The 15,609-nt window shown below is 32.8% G+C and overlaps 1 protein-coding gene across 8 annotated transcripts in view; it reads right to left on the reverse strand.

The window, feature by feature from the left end:
• Positions 1 to 1,804: 1,804 nt before the first annotated feature.
• LOC114712583 (uncharacterized) overlaps positions 1,805 to 15,609 on the reverse strand; it is a 61,264-nt gene continuing 47,459 nt past the window's right edge. For 7 of the 8 annotated variants that reach the window (XM_028897136.1, XM_028897133.1, XM_028897132.1 and 4 more), the window contains one exon: positions 12,253 to 13,129. In XM_028897136.1, coding sequence (XP_028752969.1) covers positions 12,669 to 13,129 — 461 coding nt within the window. In that variant the 3' untranslated portion in view covers positions 12,253 to 12,668. Of the gene's footprint in view, positions 1,825 to 12,252; positions 13,130 to 15,609 lie in introns of those variants that run through there. The other variant, XM_028897130.1, reaches the window with a different exon arrangement.

Below are 15,609 nucleotides of genomic sequence, written 5' to 3' on the forward strand. Positions count from 1 at the left end.
TTTCGGTTTATTTATTTTTATTTTCATACTGTGTTTAGTACTTTTTTTTGTTTTTGTTGATCTTCTATTTTTCTATACTTGTTTGACTTTTTTTTGTGTTTTCAACATTTGTTAGTTTATTTTAGTGCTTTAAAATCTCTTTTTTCTGCGCATTTTGGAATAATCTCAATATGAGATTTCTAGAGCAACACCTTTTATCATACACACACGTTATCTAATTTTCTAATCTTTTAGGCTGCTTTTTTTCGCCAACGTAACTTCGGACAAACTTCGGACATAACATCCACAACTCGTTTATTCAATAAAGCTCTTATCATAAAGCAGTAATGGAGAGTTTTATCTGCACCGTTGGGTTCAGTCCTAGCATCTACTCTTCAAGTAAAATATATTGATTTGTCCTCTCCCCAGCTCATTCAAATTCCCCACAACTCCTCATGGGTTTGGAAAGGTAGAGCTAAAAATTCTGAATTGATTACAAGACAGTTATGCTCGGCTATAGGTGATGGTACAAGAATTCCTATTAACCACCCTCTTTGGTGGCCTATGCAAGTTAGATCAGATGCTCCTTCCCTTTATCAGCATGTGTTTGGTCTTTTAATGCATACTCGATGCCCATGGTAGCCAGTCAATTGGAACAAGCCCTTAATATTTAATCTTTACCATCACTCCATTACTAGCCTAATCTGTAGCACTCCTATCTCATTTATGAGCTTTTCTGATGCTTTGGTTTGGAAAGGGAATCAATCGGGAACATGCATTGTCAAAGATGGATACAAACTCTTATCTCAGGACTTGTATGGAAATCAATCATTAGAAGATCCTTCTGGAAGCTTTTATGGCACTTTCTCTCCTGTATAAGCAGTTGCTCTTCATATGGAAACTCATTCATAAAGCCCTTCTAGCTATAGAGATACTATGGTATCATCACATTAGAACCTTAGGAAACTGCCAATTTGGATGCTCTAAAGAAGAAACGTCGGAGCATTTGTTCATTACCTGTCCATTCTCCAGAGCAATTTGGCATAGTACCTTCTCTATTCAAATAGATTTCTTATCTTTTAATGATTTTAGAGAATGGTTGAAGTTGATTCTGATGAAACTTTTTGAAGATAATGAGCATCTTAATGCCAAAGATATTATAATTCTTCTGATTGTTATCTGGCACAAGCGGGATTTAGTTCTTCATCAGGGTATATCAGTTGATCCGATAAAGATCATCCAAGAGATAAAGGCTTCGCTTTGTTTCTCTGATATGGCTTTCTCTTATGCAAGTGGCAACAATTTGGAATCTTCCTCTAAGTTTAATAATGCAGGTTTCTTAATTAATTAATACCTTTTAAAATTGGTCAATTATCTTGCGCGAGTCAAAATGCAGAACTCGTATTTCTTTCTTTGGTATTCCACTGTATCAAGGCAAAGTCTGCTTTACTATGCAATGGAGGAAAAGGAACCGCATCAATTCCTCCTTTTATATAGAATGTTTGAGGAGAGTCCTTTTATGGCTTAAGAACTGGTCTCATCAACAACATTTGCCACTAACAAGTCTCAGCATCTGGTGCGTGGAGAAACAATTTATCGATCATCACAACTTAGGCCCAAGAGTCATGGATATAGTAGTGCAAGACTCTATTAAGATGCTCTCCTTTTTTCATTCTGTGCAATTGACTTGCATTTATACCCCAAAAAAAAAAAGAAAAGAAACTGACTTGCATTTCTTTATCTGTATTTTCCAATTTACAATTGAGGTTCTGTTCTTTTTTCTTTACTGGATGTACTTGAAACTGATATGTTCTTAGCGATTCAGTCCCCAAGAAAAAAAAGAAAAACGCTCTTAGTGATGGCATTTTGTCGCTTGCCAAAAAAAGAAAAGAACATTTTCATCTAAAACGTAAAATTGGATAAATCCTTCCCTATCAGTGAATGTACCAATTAGTTGTTTGCAAAATTCTGTAAATAAATTTATTCTCATACCTTTTAGGATGTGTTTAGATTAGTGGTGGTAAAACTGACTTTTATTCCAACTTGCTTTTACAAACGTGAATTGAAGTAAAAGTCAATTAGTATAATGTGATTTATATTTGGATTGATCTTTATAAAAGTCAGTTTCAAAAGTTAAAACTTACTTGGATGATAAATGAAAAAATAAATTTAGATATATAAATAACTAAAAAGGATATAAACTCTATTAAATAGTAGTGTTTTATATCATATGATTTTAATGTGATAATGGTTAAAAAATAATTATAATTATAATTATAAAATAAGTAACTGATACTAAATAAAATAGAGAACAATGAATTAAATGCAAAGATTTTGCATAATTATGGCGCAAAAATAATGCCAATTAAATCTATGATTTTCATGGTCATAGTCAATTTCATTAATATTGATATTGATATCAATTTAAAACTAATTATACTTTCGAAAAATTGTGAAGAAAGACCCTAAAAAATATAAATTTGTAATTTAGGTGCTTCAATTCACAAAATTATAGTCAAAGACCGAGTCTTAAATATAAATTATGAAATGTTAGGAAAAAGACAAAAATGCCCATCTTTTTTCTTTCTTTCATCTAAACCAATATCGTGTTCTTTCGTTCTCTTCTTCCTCTCCCTCTCTAAGTCCTTTTCTTTCCTCCTTCTCCTCTCCTTCCTCTTCCTTCTTCTTCTCCCCCAACCCACTTGATTCTGTAAGCTTACAAACAAGAGACAAATACTCAAGCTTCTTCAGTCCATCTTCCTTGATAGCCATATGGGGATGTTGTCTTGTGTATCCTAAGTTTCCGCAACATCAAGTTAGCAAAGTAATGATGATAGGTAGCAGCAAACAGGTCATCCGTCAAGCATAACAGATCGTGGCTTTAAATCAGATCGAATGGATGTCTCTAAAATGATGCATGGTGTGTTTTGGCTAGCTTGGTTGAAAATGCTTTAGAGATTATTCAAGATGCCTTGTCGAATGGGTGTAAACTTCAGAAAAACTTAGAAATTTCTCATATTGCAGTACAAAATCTAACAAAATTGGAGCCAAATAACAGTGGGTATTACATTGTCCTTGTTAACATGTATACTGAAGCTATTTGGTGGAGCGAGGTTGCAAAAATTCAAAGTAACATGAAGGAGCTGGGTATTTAAAAGAGATGTCTAGGGTCTAGCTGGGTTGAAATCAAAAGGAAAATTCACCACTGAATAGCTTTTTGTTATTTCATCAAATGACAAGAATCAAGAATGACAAAAATTACCGAATATTGGAAAAAATAGCTGCTGTCAAACATATACTGGTTTTTTGTTATTTGTGATAACATTGTTGTTATTTCCCATACAAGTGTTATAACTACAGACTATATACATATGATGTCAATTTCCTCAATAAATAAACTTAATGTTAACGGTTTTTGAAGAATTGTTATTTCACCATCATCAACTAATTATTTTCAAACATAAACTTGTTATTTCCAATAATAAACTTATTATTTCTTATATAAAACTTGTGAATTAGTCATACTCACTATTCCTAACAACTTATCAAACTTGTTATTTACAATTATAAACTTGTTATTTCTTATACAAAACTTGTCAATTCATCTCACTCAACTTATTATTCCCAACAACTTATCAAATTTGTTATTTCCAATTGTGAACTTGATATTTTCTATACATAACCTGTCAATTTATCATACTCAACTTGTTATTCTCAACTACTTTAACAAACTTGTTATTTCTAATTATAAACTTATTATTTTCCATACAAAACTTGACAATTTATCATACTCAACTTGTTAATCCCCATAACTTACCAAACTTGTTTTTTTAATTATAAACTTATTATTTCCTATACAAAACTTGTCAATTTGTCATACTAAATTTGTTATTTCCAACTATTTAACAAAATTGTTATATCTAATTATAAACTTATTATTTTCTACACAACTTGTCAATTCATGATATTCAACTTGTTAATCCCAACAACTTAACAAACTTGTTATTTTTAATTATAAATTTGTTATTTCCTATATAAATTTATTATTTGGCTTACCACTCTTGTCATTTGGTAGTGAAATGTGGGAATAATAACAACTTTTCATCAAACTTAATTTCATGAGAAATCCAATCACAGAATTGTTATTTCGCTTACGACTATTGTCATTTGGCTTATCATTTTTGTCACTTGGCAATGACATGTGGGAATAATTGTAACTTTTCATAAAACTTAATTTCATGAGAAACACAATCACAAAATTGTTATTTCACTTACCACTATTGTCATTTGACTTACCACTCTTATCATTTGGCAATAAAATATGGGAATAATTGCGAAACTTAGGACGTGTTTGTTTACCTATTCTGAAAACAGTTTTTTTATTTTTAAAAACAAAAAATGGGAAATCTAGTTTGGCAATTTATTTTCAGTTAACTTTTTTTTTTTAAAGCAATTTGTTTTAAAAAACTAAAAACAAGAAACAACTTTTAGCTGTTTTTTTTTAATTTTTTGTTTTGGATTTTCTATTTCCCAATTGAAAACTTCTCTCCACTCAATGGCTTAAAAAATCGAGACCTTGCTTGACTCTTCTTCTTTGCTCCTCGACGACCATTGGAAGGCAGGACTGCTCGTCGACTCCTCACCCTTGTGCTTGCCTTCTTCTCACCATCTGGTCTTGGTGCTTAGTGCTCGCCATCTTCTCTGCTTGGTGCTCACCGTCTTCTCCTCTCGGTGCTTGTTGTCTCCAATCTCTTTCATCTTCCCTCCTCAGTCCTCAATTGGTGAATCATTAGCCTCTACTCTCTCCCTATCTGATTATTTTAGTGGGTTTTTATCTAAAACTTGATCTACATCATTTAATGGATTTTTACGTAGCATTTGAGGTCTAAATATGAATGCCTTTAGAACAAGATTGTATTATTTGAAGAATCTTTAATCCTCAATTTTAATAGAGTCATTGATAGTGCTAGAGATTTTTTACATGTAAAATTATTGATTTAAATCCCTCCCTACCTTCGGAGCAGGCTTGGTTAAAGGGTGCTCTGTTGCAAACACGAAAGTTAAGTGAGCTTTGATTGCCCACTAGTTGGGGATAGTGAAGAGCCTCAGGAACTTTTTTAATACTTTAAAAGCAAATCATGATATTGGAACCTCTTTTAACATCCTTGTCCTTATTGCAGCAATGGATTAGTTTTGCCCACAAAATTTCTAGTTTCTTGCATAAATCTAAGTGAATTTCTCACACTAAGTACATGACTATGATGAATCCATAGAGGACTTCACGTTTCATGCATTTAGTTTAGAGTTTTATGTAATTCTCATGACAAGTACATATATATTTTACTCTTGTATTTCTTATCTTTCCTTTCAGTCAGCTTTATTTGACTGAAAATACATTTGCTTTGATTTTTCTTGTCCTGTGCTTCATTTTCACAGGTTCCTCCATTTTTAGTTCAGAAGGTATTCACTTAAATATTTTCTTTTATCAACATCCAGCTACTCAACAGGTTAGTTTATTGACCCTGCATTGTTTATTGTACGGGTTATTAAAATTTTCATGTGTTCAAGTTAGCGCTTTGCATTTTTTTTGCCTTTGTGTGTAGGAGGGATGATAACCTTTGATGTTACTTGCAAATGATTAGTTCTGTTCCATACGATACACACATCAACAAATGATTTTTTTTGGAATGATAGATTAATTTGCAAAGTATGTTGGTCAAACTACTATATTAGTTTATGTTTAATATGTGTGCTGGGTTTTAACTATTTATTGTAGGAAATATAAGACATGGCTCTTATGTTGTTATGTATTTTCACAAAAATGATTCTTTTGCTAAGATTCTTTATCTATTGTAGATGGCAGCCAGTGGAAATATAGAGCTAGAAAACTCACTTTGGCCAAAGAATGTTATTAAGTACTACATTGATATTATGGTTGAAGAGGTAACCAAAGGAAATATGAACAATGGTGTATTTTCATCTAAAGTTTGGAAAAGCATCTTAGAAAAGCTAAATGCAAAATACCAATGCCCTTTAGTTTGAGTCAAATCAAGCAAAAGTTCAATAGGTTGCGTGCAAAGCATAGAGAATTTTCTCAGTTGATACAATACATTGGATTTGGTTGAGATGCTGAAACAAACACAATTACTGCTAATGAGGAGGTTTGGAAGAACTATATTGCAGTATGTAACTATATTTGGTAAGTGTGTGTTGTTTATGAAGCCAAATGTCTTCATTTCCATTGAAATTGAAATGCTTATTTTGTAGGTACTAGGGGTGTTTAATTATGTCCTATCCCATTATCCCATCCCTGTCCCAGTCATTTTGGGACGGGACAGTCTCGTCTCAAAAAATTTTAGGATGGAACAAAAGCAGGACGGGACGTGGGACAGTGGTGTCTCGTCCCTGTCCCATCTCGAATTATTATCTTTTTTATATTTTATAAATTTACTTAAATTATTATATTAATAAAATTATAATAATGTAATTTTTATGATTTTATTTTTATCTTAAAAAGAAAGTATAAAGGTAACCTAAATCCCTAATTAATCAATTTCATTGCATTAGTGGTCATGTTGAGTTTATTTATTTTGTATCTTTTAAGATTATTGGAAATTTTTTTTTTACTAATTTTCGATCACTACTAATTTTGGCCAGTTTTTATCTATTTTTTTGTATAATTTTTATCATGGATTTTTTACATTTTATGTAAAGTTGGTTTTTGAATAAAAAATATACGGGACGTCCCTGTCCCGTCTAGTCCTAATTGGGACAGGACACCAACGGGATGGGACGGGACACGGGACGAAAAGGCCATCATCCCGTCCCAATTTTTAGGATAGGATTGGGATAGAATCATCCCTGTCCCGTCTCATCCCATGAAAACCCCTAGTAGGTACATCCTGAGGCTGCACAATTTAAGAAGCATGGGGTAGAGCATTATAGATTGTTAGGCATACTCTTTAAGAAAAGCACCGCGACAGGTGTACTTTATTATGCATCTACACAAGATCCACCAAATTTTGATGATGAGGTTCAACTTGAGAATGAGTATTTTCACTCTAGAGTCCATGTAAACCTTGATAAAGATGAAGATGACGTTGTCCCAAACACAGTTGAGCGCGTTACACATAGTAGAAAGCGAAGTATTGAATTCTCTGAGAGAAAGAAAAAGAAAGAACCTAAGTCTATGCAAATGGGAGAAGTAATTCAAGCGTCGGCTAAGGCTGAGAGGTGGAGGTCAAGGTGTGAAGCTAGTATTGGGACCCCATCATCTATTAGCTGTTCTGCGACTAATTGTGTTGCTGTACATAATGAGATGGACCCCTAATGATATTTATGTGAAGGCAATGAAACAATTTACTCTCTCCATTAACAGGGAGTTGTTTATGGCTTTGTCTATGGAGAGGAAGAAGGCATGGTTGGAAAGCTTATAGAGATATACTACTTGCAGTTTTATATTTAGTGATGAACTATGTTTAGTGGTAATTTTGTGTTAATGTGGACTATTTTAGGGCTAGTTTTATTGTTAGTTTATATGAACTATCTTTATTTGATAATTTGACATTAATTTATGCGTTTTGTTTTATTATAGGAAAAATGGCAAATAAAGACCCCAATATGTGAAATTACGATTTGGGACTCAAAATTTGGAAAATGACAAATAAAGACCGGGTCTTATATTGCAAATATGAAATCTTAGGAAAATGTCTGACATGTCCCTCGGCCAAGTAACAAGTTGACTATAAAAAATAACAAGTTCACTTTAGCGAATGACAAGTTCAATAGACCAACTCACAATTGGCTAAAGGTATGCTAAATGACAAGTTGACTATGGGAAATGACAAGTTCACTTTAGCGAATGATAATTTCAGTAGACCAAATCACAACTTAGTTGAGGGGCATTTCAGACATTTCACCAAGATTTCATATTTGCAATATGGGACTGAGTCTTTATTTGTCATTTTCCAAATTGAGAGTCCCAAATTGCAATTTCACATATTAAGGGGCCTTTATTTGCTATTTTCCCTTTATTATATTACAATCATAGTTCGTATAATTTTCAACCATACGCCTGATTCATTTTTTGTATTTTACAATTGATTGATTTTATATATATAATGATTATAGATTGATTTTATATACAGTGAATGTATATGCTTTTTCTTAATTATAATATTTTTTTTTTAGTTAATAGAAAATTTTGTGTTATTTATTTGTCATTCTATTTGATTTTTATTAAATTAGTTTTTTACCACCTTTATTAAATTAGTTTATATTATAATAAGTTATTAAGTGATTAATTTTATACTTTTAAGTAGATTTTAAAAATAATTTTTAAAATTAATCACCCAAACAAGTTTTTATATTTTATTGTTTTTAAAAATTATTTTTAAAAACAGTCAACCAAACATGTTTTTTTTTTGTTCTTAAAATTTGTTTTCAAAAACAGTTTTTTAAAACTGTTTTGAAAGCAAAAAACAAAAATAAATCCAAACAGGCTTTTAATTTTATAAAAAAACCAATCACAAAATTATTATTTCGCTTACTATTTTTATTATTTGGTTTACCGTCCTTATCATTTGAAAGTGAAATATAAAAATAATGACAATTTTTTGTAAAACTTAATTTCGTTAGAAGCCCAACCATAGGCTTGTTATTTCACTTACCAAACTTGTTATTTAGTTTACTACTTTTATTATTTGGCGGTGAAATATGAAAATAATGACAACTTTTTATGAAAATTTCAACACTTGTCATTTCTTATACTATATTTATTATTTTATTCATTTCAAACTTTTGTGCAAATTGAAGCCAACTAAAAAAAGAAGCCCTTGAAACTATAATTACAAGAAAATAAATTAAATATCATAATCTTCTCTTTTGTACAGTTTTTGAGACAGACAGCAGTACACCCACTATTATAACCTTTTCGGAGGTGTAAAAGTACCTATACTCTTTCAAAATGAGAGCAAAAATACCCTCACCGTTAATCTCTGTTATGTTAACCGTTAGTTTGACTAAAACTTTGATATGAGAGCTGATATGGAAAAGTTAAAAGTTAAAAAAAAAAATCCACATCTGCATAATCCCCTTCACTCTTTTATTCTAAATGTTTATCACAACCCAGAAAGTAAACTAGAGGAAAAGAATCACGCAAGACAATAACCCAACATCTAAGGGGGTGTTTGGGAGACCCAAAACCATGGTTTCAGAAGCACTTTTCAGCAAAACGAGGTAATCTCCTCCACATATTTACTTCGTAATCCGTAAAAGCACTTCTGAAACCATGGTTTGGTTTCTATCCAAACACCCCCTAAATCTCATTAAAAACAACAGTCAAATATTAAACATTAAAATCATTCTTCGTCAAAAGCCGAAGCAATGAAAGATTATTTAAAGCGCAAAGCAAGAAATGAACTTGAGCACTTGAATGAGAGGTAGAGAGCTCATGCATTACAGGAGAAATCAAAACCCATAATCTTCGAAGAACACATCATCTACAAGATCAGCAAACTCAAAAATCAAAATAAAAGAAAAAACCTAGAACCATCAATGGAAGAAAATAGGAATCAAGCTATATTTACACAAGCTCATGCGAGGGAGAGGTTACTTCCTCTCGGCCCACCTTGAAATCGATCCTACACCCGTATCCCACTATTGAATGCCCACCTGAGTTGAACCTCATTTTGGGTTCAACACCAATCACTGTCATAGATGGCGGCCGAATTCCTTCATCGTCGATGTTAAACCCAAATCATCACCAATCACTGTCAGAGATCTGGGTTTAATGCTGAACTTCACCTTCGACTCCCTCCCACCCGTCCTCTCTATCCTCTCCGCCTTTTCCTTATTTATCTTCTGGGGCAAGCACACCCTCGATTTTAGCCACGGAAGCCACCATTCATGGTGATCTAGCCATGGAAGCAACTCCTCATCTTCTGCAATGACCAATGACACCTTCGATTCAAGAGAACACAAAAGCAAGCATCAAAGGGGGTTCACTAATTCTCATAGCTGGATCGTCAAAGCCACTCCTCCTCTTCGATCTGGTTTGCGGTTGTAGAAAAAGCAAAAGGAGAGGTTGCGGTTGAAGGGTGCATTTTTTTGCTAATAGATTTAGGAAGGTTTTAGGCATGTGGATTATTTTTTAATATTTTTTATCTTTCCCTTCCCCTTCCAGTAAGGACGTTATTATAACCAGGTCAACATCTATGTCAGCATTTTAGTCAAACTATCAGTTAACATAACAGGGATTAATGGTGATAGTATTTTTGATCTCATTTTAGAAGATCATGGACACTTTTGCACCTCCGAAAAGATTATGGTGGTGAGTGCACTTTTAGTATAAATTTATAGGTATTCTTGCACTTTGACCCTATACTTTTCATGCCTTCAATACTATCAGCCACACTATCAATTTGATTCACCGGATCAAGGAATGGAAATAAAGGGCTTGTTTGTTTTTGTTCTTTGTTTTTTTATTCTCAAAATAATTTTATAAAATTGTTTTTAAGAACAACTTTTGGAAACAAGAAACAAAAAAAAAATTGCTTGGAAAATAATTTTTAAAAAATCACATTTGAAAAAAAAATAAAAATTACACTTTGACAAGTGATAGTTATCACTAGTAGTAATAAGTAGTAGGTCGTAAAAGAGAAGAAAAGAAGATTTCTCTAATTTTTCAAAACAAAAAAATAAAAAACACAAAAACAAAAACAAGAAAATGTGTAAAAATTGTTTTGGTTTTTCAGTTTTTAAGAATATTTTTTTGTTTTTTAAAACAATCAACTAAAAACAAATTGCCAAATAAGTTTATTTGTTTTTAAAAACAACAAATTGTTTTTAAAACAAGAAATCAAACAAGCCCAAAGTCTTCAAAATTGATATAGAATATCAAAACAAGTGCAAAATTAGTAAGGAAATGCTACAATTAACTGTAACATTAATTATAAGGTGATCCCAAATCCTCCAGCAAATGGTCAACAACGAAAGGCAGAAAGCTAATTTAACCTTAACAAAAAGCTAATATGCAATGTATATATATTCCACCAATTTACCATTAATTATCATGAACTACTTATTTCCAATTATATACATATTATTTCCTATTATAAATTTATCAAATCCTCAAACTCAACTTGTGATTCTCAACTACTTCAAAAATTTGTGATTTCCAATTATATACTAGTTATGTTTTATCATAAACTTGTCAGATCCTCAAACTCAACTTATTATTCCTAATTACTTCACAAACTTGTTATTCCCAATTTTGTTATTTTCTATTATAACTCAACTTATTATTTTCAACTACTTCGCAAACTTTTAATTTCTAATTATATTATTTCCTATTATAGACTTGTCAATTTCTATACCTAACTTGTTATTCTCAACTTTTAATTTCCTTTTAGCCATAGAATTGCAGAGCACCAATTCTTTCCCGTATTATAATCCAGTGATACCAAAACTACACAAAATTCTATAATAAATAAATCTCAACATCATGCAACTGAGATATCAAGCACAATCAGTTCTTCCTCCAGCTTTGTAACATACTTTTATTATCAAACCTCAATGATTAATTTCACTATTATTAACAATCATCAACTTATCATGAGTATGTGTCAAAATAATTACTTCTTGAGCAGGAACCACGTCTTTTGAGTATTTTGAATAAAGAGTACGTAAAATTATAGCTCCAGAATTCAAATTTCAAGACTAAAGAATCCAAGTAAATTATATAAAAAAAAAGCAGAAAATAAAATAGCATTCTGCACCCACCTTATCTTTGAACCCCAAGTCATCCATATTACCAGATTTCATGAGAGTTCATTGAGGAATCCCAAGAAAACTTCCATTGTTTTGTACGAAGATCTAGAAGAGATACAGGAAATGTGTCCCATATAATTTTTTCAATCATATATTATCGCCACCTAATAACATAACAATCTACAAATGTTCCATTAAAATTTCAGTCGATGGCTAAAATTGCCTTATCATAGAAGATTTTGAAGTGGCAAAACAATCGGGACAAATTCAACACACTCGAAAATTCTGAGAAATATTTGACTTTCACCAAAAATCAAATTATACCGGGTAGAATGTCTCATTACTTAACATGGTTAAATGAGACATAATTGTTGAAAAAGTAAGTAGATCTTGTTTACCTGGAAGATTGTTTACATGCTAATTTATATGCTTTCAACCGTTAAAAACTAACCTAAAAGATACAACGGCAAAATAAAAACATTAATCACTATCATTAATACCATATGGAAGTAACGACTAATGAACATTCATACACAACCACACAAGATTCAGTTTAACTCAGTGATGCCCCTTTACTCATTTAGTGAGTCAACCAACTTACTAGAAGAATATGCTAGTCACAAAGATTGAGTTATAAAGCAAATAATGACTTCCCCGTCATCATCTCTAACCCTTGTCACAACTAGGCCTGAAAAGATATCAACTCACCATCGCTACATGTCATGGTACTCCCCCTAAATCCGCGTACAACCTAAATCTGAGCATTACAAATTATCTCCTTTTGTTTTTGGGCAACTGTTACATCACATGATATCACCAGTATCAAAGAATTAACAAAATGTAATGAAGATGTCGCTGATTTTGCATCTGGCCAGAAGCAAGCTACATTTAAATATGGTACATAAAAAAGAAAAAAGCAATTATGCAATATGCTGCCTAAATTCCCAAAATGATTGGCCAGTACATGACGAAGGCATCCCAAACTCCAATAGGCCCTTTATCCATTTAACTCTATTTACAAGCTCCTCCAAGTCCAGTATTGCACCTTCTATGCTATGTAAAAACATTGAATCTAGACAAATACTTTTATCCTTTCTTAACTTTTTTGGGGGTTGTTCATTAAACAACCCGTCATTAATTTCTTTCTTGGGCATATTTTCAGCTGACTCAGCCCTAATATGAGTACTTGGAGCATTATCTGAATAATTCGTTTCTCTAGTGCTAGGATCACCTGCTTCTATGTCCATGCCGGTTCTAGCAGCATTATTCACTGTGATGCGTCCCTCCGGAGCGTCTAAGAAAGGCACAGTAATTGGAGAAGAATGTGGAGAGCTACATTGTGAGGATGTACTTACGGAAGTTTGAACAGCTGCTTTTCCATCTGCAGCATAAGAAAACGTGCTCGTAAACAATATGAAACTGTGAGATAGTATTTCTAGGATGATCATACGAATATACCAACGAAAAGCAAGAAACAAGATATGGTTCCAAAGGAAATATCAGACATTCTTCAACGTAGTTTCCAGAAAGAAAAAGCAATAATATAATAATAATAATGACAAAAACACTGTTGGGCCTGCCAAGTCTCGGGTGGAATACATAAGAAGAGGGCTAAGAGAGGAGAAATAAGCCAAACAAGTTCAGGTCCACGTGATGGGAATATACATGAAGGTAGAGGACAGAATGGGGAAACAGGCTGCCTCTGGCAGTAGGGTAATGGACGTGCAAATAGAGGGAAAAAAGGCAACGGGAGGGGAGGAGAGTAGTACCTTGAGAAGAGAGGACCCGATCTCTTTGAAAACCAGGCTGTGAGCCATTGTTTATGTTTTCCTTGCTGTTTCATTAATGTTTCTGTCAAATATCTAGAACCTTAAGAGCTATGATTGTAATTCACTCCACTTATTCATCGCAATAAAGTGAATCGTACAACATCCATCCTACGGATTTCATTATTGTAATTCACTCCACTTTTTCACCGTAATTTTAGTTTTAAAGCAAGTGAAGTTGAGTTTTTGGAAGTAAACCAGCCATCTGCTATCCTATGGATACCACAAATGCCTTTTTAAATGGAGAGCCAAAATAAAAAAGGGTCTATACGACTCTCTCTAGGGTTTGAAAAGGCCACAAATAAGGATTATTAGATTATATGATGATTGTGAAAGCTGAGGAGAGTAAGAAATGCATCCTTATTGCGTATGTTGATGACATAATTCTCACAGACCATAATGAGAAGTAGAAAGATTAAAGATTACTCTTGGAAAAGAATTTGAAGTCAATTATCTCAAGAACCTGAAAAACTTTATCGGCATGGAAGTTGCTAGTTCAAAATGAGGAATCTATGCATCCTAGAGGAAGTATATACTTGATCATCTAAGGAAAACGAGCATGCTGGTTTGTAGACTTGAGGAAACTCCAATTGTGGTCCCAAAACAAAAGCAAAAACAAAAAAAGCAAAACAAAAAGGAACTTAAAACTCTATGATGCGGCTGAAGAATAAGAAAAAGAAGACAATGAGAAAGAAGCTACTCATAAAGAAAGATATAAAGGCTTGGTGGGAAGCTGATTTGTTTCTAACATACAAGATAGGTGCTCTAAAATAATAGAGAAAATACAGCAAGGGAAAAAGAGAATCTAATAAAGAAAAGGGAGAAAGGATCACACTCACTCTTCCTTACTAGCCAAATACCTAAGGACAATTGATTGGACAAAATTTGCTTAGTGTTTTGCCTTGCATTTTGAGTGCATTAACTACTTTCTTGAACATTATTTCACATCTTATAGCTGTTGATTGACTTAGAGCAATTGTATGATTTCAAAGCTAAGTTTGTTTTGCATGTTTTTGTGATTGCTCTTAGGTAATTTGGATTGCTTAAACCTTTTGATGCTGCACAACATTGTTTTTACTTTGTAGTTATCTTGGAATATGAAGAAAAGACGTGCAAGGACTCAAACAAGGAGTAATAAGACCTGAAGATTCAAGTTGGCCTTCTCTGCAATCTTCATCGTGGCAAACGTGCTTAAATGAAGAAGTCTTCTCTATGATCTTCGCAGCAGCAAAAGTACATGTTCACGTTGCAAACCTATCATATCAACAACTTATCAATCCGAATCTGGAGCAGCTTTAATGGATCACCCACTCAACAGCCCAACTCGTTTACGACCTAGGTAGACATTTTAATCAAACCCTAGCCTCTTATTTTGCTAATTCCTTCACTCTATCTCCATTTTTTATCTCCTATTCGGCTTCCATCTCTCATCTTTGTCCCTTACCTTCACGCTTCCACTTCTTCCACCTCATCTACCATAGTTGTGGACATGAGCTACTATGTGGAGCCTCTTCTATGGCTGAGTGGCTGAGTTCATCTCTTGAGGATGGGTGGTGGCTAAGCTATGGATTTTTCATTAGGGGAGTATTTAGTTCCATTTTATGTTTGTTCTTTGTTGTGTATTTGGATTTACCTAGATATATATGTGTCTATTTATGTAATGTTGAAATTGAGCTATGGACTCCATTTGTCTTGGGCTAAATTTTCTGTGTAATTGGATTGAGATTATTGTAGTTAAGTACTTTGATATATTAATGCATATTTTAGTTGGGTTAATTTGTGCTAAGTTAGTTAGCATGATAATGTGGATTATGGATTGATTCCATGAATTGTGCTTGTTTGAGATGTGTGTTGATGATTGTTTTCTTAATTAAGGTGGTTAAAAGATGAGTACATAGCACGATAGTGTTAGGTGCATTCCATTAATCAAGCCTTAATTAAAAGAAAAGTGCATACTCAACCCCTAATGAAAGGAATCAAAATTTGCCACCTAACCAAACCTCAAGAGATCCATTTTTTCGCATTTCATTCACTA

The sequence above is a fragment of the Neltuma alba genome, unplaced genomic scaffold (genome assembly GCF_004799145.2).
Source record: "Neltuma alba isolate B1F8T4 unplaced genomic scaffold, ASM479914v2 tig00011375_pilon, whole genome shotgun sequence".
Lineage (NCBI taxonomy): Eukaryota > Viridiplantae > Streptophyta > Magnoliopsida > Fabales > Fabaceae > Neltuma > Neltuma alba.